Genomic DNA, 5,661 nt, shown 5'->3' on the forward strand with positions numbered 1-5,661 from the left:
CCAAAGAGATTGGAATCATTATCCCTATTTTACAGGTGGGGAAACTGAGGTACCAAGCAGGGAAGTGACTTGCCCATAGATCCCAGGTCTCCTGAGTCCCAGTCCAGTGCTCTAGCTACTAGGCAACACTGCCTCATAGGCTGCTACCTTTAAGGGCCATAGGATTTTTAATGACCACAGGTGTTCAGGGCCTGGTTTGTACCATAAAGGTGGATAATCTAGAACAGAAGTGATTCTTTTACAATACAAATAAAATAGCTTAAAATGTCTTTAAAGTGCCAGCAAGCCCTTAAAGTGCAGCGACGGCCTTTGCTAGGGGCTGAGAGGTGGTGTTCCGTGGACAGCACAATAGCCACTGGTGCTAGCACTGCAAAGGGAAGCGCGCAGGGTCTCCATCAGCTCCCAGCCGTCTCATTTCATTTCTAGGTAATTCACGTATTCCTTGACCCATTTGGTGTCCGGATTGGCGCAGACTTGTTGGTTCTTTCTGGTGACAAATCTGTGTAGCACGAGAGAGACCCGGGGCTTAGAACACTGATGCGGGGATGGAATTTGCTGCTGTAATAAAGTGGGCCTGGTGGGTCTGGGGCCACGGGACGACCCTTGGGGGCCCTTTGTTCACTGCCATGGCTCCCTGTTTAGGACCATTCAAAGGGGAGAATAGCCTCAGCCCAGACTCCCAAGCCTACGAATCCCAGGCCTCATGCTACCTGACTGCACCGTGGCCTATTAAACCACACGAGGGCCTGGAGAACCTCAGAGGTCTATTCAGAGAGACACCTGCATGACCAGCTGCTCACTGATCCAATTAGTGTGGGAATGAGACTGGAAATGGTGGCTTGTATTAGTTCAGCCTAGTTTTCTGCCTACTGCACCTCTCAGTGACAGGAGCCCCCACCCGGACACAGTAACAGCCTCCGTTTGGTGCATTTGGTTGCAGGATGCTGCAGAGGGGAGTCACACACCATGCTCTCCCCCATGGGCTCTGTCTAGACAAAGGAAATGCAGTGTGTTGAGTAACTGATTCCCATGTTTCTGTGCAAAATTTAGCACCTTGCGCAGCTGTGTTTAGAGTGTTAGCTGGTCTGGGTTAACCCTAGCGAAGGGCTTGTTTACACAGCAAGTTAGTTATCCCCTGTCGTGTTCCCAGTGTAACCGGGGCATGGACACTAATTCGAGTTTAGCTTAAGTCCATGTCTACACAGAGAGCGCTGCAGTTGTACCAAGACAGCTGCCCCGCTGCAGAGCGTCTGGTGAAGACGTTCAATGCCAATGGGAGAGAGCTCTCCCGTCAGCACAATAAAATCCCCCGTGCGAGCAAAAGGAGCTAGGTTGGCCGGAGAAGCTCTCCCGCCGACAGCGCTGTCCCCACAAGTGCTTATGTCAGTGTCACTTATATCACTAGGGGGGTGGAATATTCACACCCCTGCGCGACATACATTTTGCCGACATAGGCTGCAGTGTAGATATAGCCTTAATGCACTCCAAAGTAATGTACGTGACCCCAGAAACCACTGACATTAAACACAGTTGCCTTTGTCTACACTAGGTGTGAAATGGTGTTTAAAACATAACACATTAGCAAAGTTTTCCTAGGGTTTGTCTACATGGGAAGGCTTTACCAGTTAGACCCATATAGTTACCCTAGTATAACCACCGCTCCCGATGTAGATACTCCTATTCCAGCATCAGAGTGGCCCTTTTCTAGTTTATCTTAAACCCCTTCCCAAGCAACATAATCTACACTGAAAAAGCCTCTTACACCGGAATAAGAGCGTCCACACAGGGAGTTAAACCAGGATAATTACAGTGGCTTAAATTCACAGAGTTGCTTATTCTAGTGGAACTGTCCCATGTAGACACGCCCTAAGCTAACCCAGCCTGAGGCGATGGGGGAGCGATTAATGGCTGACAGAGACCTCTGCCCAGACCTTCCGCAGTGCAGGAGCAAGTACTCACACGACAGCTGGCTGAGAGCACTTCCCACTGGTGTAGAAATAGTCCTTCAGGTGGCGCTGGGGCAGCTTCCGGGAGGCGTAGCTGAAGCAGCAGACGGTCGTGTCTGAACCAACTGAAAGAGATTGAAAAGCTGGAGGTGAGCGTCCATGATTCCTCGCGGAGGCACGGCCTGGCCAGTGACAGTCGCCCCCTGCGCTAGCGATCTGCGGCTTTTCCTCCTTAACAAGTCTGGAGACCTCGTTGGATTTGTTTCCATTCAGCGCAGCGACAGGCTCGGATTATCTCTGTGATGAAGTGACAGCATCACACTGAATAGGGAGCAAGTGAGAGCGGGAGTGGTCCTGGCCAGAGCCTTTACAGGTCTGGGTTTCTTTTCATTAATTTCCCTTTAACCCCGACACCTAATGAACCCTAGTGACAAAGGACATCTTTGCTAAAGATTCAACACCCATTTGCCCCATTCCTTCATGTAAGGTGAGAGCTCACAAGCACCATCTCCAGGCGCCCTCTCAAAGTCCTCCAGTGAAACCTGGGAAGATCCAAATTGATAATCCCAGTATTTCTAAGACAATATTTAACAGCAGACCTTCCAGATGGCTTCCCTCTATCCCAAAGAAGCAGAAGAGGCCATAAAGCCCTGTTGTATTAAATCCTTACAGGTCACCTTTAAAGGCTGAGCTGCAAAGTTGCCGCCTTTCAGCAGAAGAACCCTGCAAGGACAGAGAGAAGCTGGACTCACGTGGGGCAGAGGAAGCCAGGGAGCAGAAGGCAGCAATGAGGAGAATGGCGAGAGCAGCCACAGAGACCTTCATGTTGCTGTCAGGTGAGGGATGAACCGTAGGAGCAGAAGCAGAGCAGGGACTCTTTCTAACCTCTGATACTGACCCCCGGGACAAGCCCCTGTTTTTATAGGGGAACAGTGAGGTTTCCTGCCTGTTCCGTGACATCAGCTGCATGGCCACCAGTCACTGGTGAAGGAGTGACAACAGCTATGCCTCACCTCAGGATATACAAGAATAGTCCTTGCAACGAGCTGAGGTCAGTTTCAACACAGCAGCAGGAGGGACGTTGAGGGGAAAGGATATGAAGCAATCACCGTATGTATCACCACAGGTCCTGCATTGAGCATACCTTAAAACAGAAGAGCCACTCCTTAAGAACATAAGAACATCCACACTGGGTCAGACCAAAGGTCCATCGAGCCCAGTGTCCTGTCTTCCGACAGTGGCCAATGCCAGGTGCCCCAGAGGGAGTGAACAGATCAGGTAATCAAGTGATCCATTCCCAGCTTCTGGCAAACAGAGGCTAGGGACACCATCCCTGCCCATCCTGCCTAATAGCCGTTGATGGACCGATCCTCCAGGAACTTAGTTCTTTTTTGAACTCTGTTATCGTCTCAGCCTTCACAACATCCTCTGGCAAAAGCCCTCAGAGTTGGTCAGTGTGTAAGCGGGGGAATGGTCCCACTATTGTGGGGAACTTTCCTGGCTTATACATTACCCCGGTGAAATGGGCTAGCGAAAGGATCTGAGTCCTCGCTCCCACTCCCTTTACCCAGAGGCCTGCCTGACCTCAAGGTCTCCCCTTCCATTCTCATGTCTGGCAGAGTCCTCATAACCCCAACAAGGCTGGGCCCTGGATTCCTGGGAGGCTCAACCCCCCACCTTGTCGTGGTCACTTAGGCACGGGCTAGGGTGTCCCCACTCTGGGGTGCTCTCTCTGCACTGGGCACTTCCCTGACCCACCGATCATTACATACAAAGCAAATACAACTTATTAAACAGCAATCAATTAAAAAAAATAAGGAAAAATGGGAAAGGTTAAAGGAAAACCCATCACCCCGCTCTGTGGCCTGGGGACGTCCCAACCAGTGTTTCTGGGACGTCAGGGCAGTTCAGTCCGTCCCTCACATGTCCCAGGCCTTCTGCCCAGGCCCTGACTGTGCTGCAGGGATGTTGCCGGTCGGATACTTGCTCTGGCGGTGGCCACACGCTCTCAGGCTCTAGGTGGCAGGATCCTTCTTCCCAATGTCAGCCCTTCCCCTCCCCCCCCGAGTCAGGGTTACAAGCCCCCTCCAAGTATGGCCTGCAGAGCCTCTTGGCCAGGGGCATCTCCCTGCCCTGGGCCAACTGCCCAGAGTCCCCCTCACTCTCCCCAGCGGCTCACCGCAGCCGGCTCCAGACTGCCCCAGCCCCAGCCGCAGCTCCAGCTCCACTCGGCCTCAGCACGGCTGCTGCTGCCGCTCTGCCTCCAGCTCCCTGGGCTGCTTCTCTGGCCCCTCTGGCTGGCACGGCCCTCTTCCCCCGCTCAGCTCGGGCCCCGGCTCTCTCCTTACCTCGGCCCCACTCTGTCTGTCCCAGGCAAATCCAGCTCACACGGACGACGGGACCCGCCTGGCCTCCTGACTCTCTGATTATCCTGGCCCCCCATGTCAATCCGGCGTTGGCCTCTCCCCATTGTTCCTGGGGACTCAGTCTCAGGGTCCTGATTTCCCATCGACCCTTCCCCTTTCTTTCAGTACTGGGAGCTAGCAACCAAACCCCCCCTTCCCCCCCCCCCCCGCACTGAGTTTTAGTGAGGGGCCAACACTCCCCTTACAAGTGCAGCACAAATTGGCCAAGGGTGGCCTCAAGCACAACGTCCCCTTGTAGGCAAACAGACAGAGTCCTAGCGCCCGGGGCCTTAGCGTGCCGGGAGGGGAGGGGGAGAAACCAAGGCCAAAGGGCTGTTTTTCACATGATGTTTTCTGAGTAAGTATCCTGGGCTCCAGGTCCCGGAGACTCCCACAGAGACAGGAAATCCTTGGGCCAGATCTCTGCTGATGTCAGCTGGCAGTGCCCTGGTGCAGCCAGTGGAGCTGGGCCCTGTCACAGCGGCAGAGACTTTGGCCTCTTGCATCTCTCCATTGGGGGAGTGAAGGGCCAAGGAAAGTCATTCTGAGGTGGAGCGAGTAGGGTGACCAGATGACAAGGGTAAAATATCGGGACACATGGGGGAGGGCAGACACAGGCTCACAGCCCCCACCCCACTGCAGCCATGGGGGAAGGGGGATACACGGCCTGAAGAAGTTGCGGGTTGGGGGTGCATGGCCCCTGCTCCACAGCAGCCCCACCGCTTACCGGGGGGATGGTTCCCACCCACTGGCAAGCCCCTGGCAGGTTCCTCTGGCCCCTAGGGTCAGCAGTGGCCAGCGGGGTCTCCACGCCACGTGCTGCGCCTGCCACAAGCACGGGCTCCAGCTGCCATTGGCTGGAAGCTGTGGGGCGGGACTTACTTGGGGACACGAGTAGTACGCAGCGCCCCAGGGTCAGGGCAGCCGGGGGGGGGGGGCTGCGCCCTGTCCGCGCCCGCAGCTCCCGTTGGCCGCGATGGAGCCAGCGCTTGTGGTAGGTGCAGCACACAGAGACACACACACCCCCGGCCGCCCCTGTGCCTAGGGGCCGCAGGGTCCTGCTGCCAGCTGTTTCCTGGGAGCCGCCCCAAATAAGCACCACCAGGACCCCAGGTGAGCACTTGCCAGTGTACGCCTCCAGCCCCGAGCCAAAATATCAGGACAAATGGCATCCCCACCGTACATCAGTTGGGACGCGGGACAAACAGCTCAATATCGGGACAGTCCCGATTTTATCGGGACGTCTGGTCACCCTAGGAGCGAGTGAGCATGAGCAGCGCTTGCCTTGCGTGGGACCATACAACTAACAA

At 54.9% G+C, this 5,661-nt stretch overlaps 1 protein-coding gene across 1 annotated transcript; it reads right to left on the bottom strand.

Annotated features, from left to right (window-relative positions):
• Positions 1–411: 411 nt before the first annotated feature.
• On the bottom strand, positions 412–2,915 carry LOC142000310 (C-C motif chemokine 5-like). The gene is made up of 3 exons (XM_074974490.1): positions 2,699–2,915; positions 1,960–2,071; positions 412–499 (listed from the first exon to the last, which is right to left on the bottom strand). The coding sequence occupies exons 1-3, from the start codon at positions 2,913–2,915 to the stop codon at positions 412–414; spliced, it is 417 nt and encodes a 138-aa protein (XP_074830591.1).
• Positions 2,916–5,661: the final 2,746 nt, after the last annotated feature.

This window comes from Natator depressus, chromosome 17 (assembly GCF_965152275.1).
Source record: "Natator depressus isolate rNatDep1 chromosome 17, rNatDep2.hap1, whole genome shotgun sequence".
NCBI classification, from domain to species: domain Eukaryota; kingdom Metazoa; phylum Chordata; order Testudines; family Cheloniidae; genus Natator; species Natator depressus.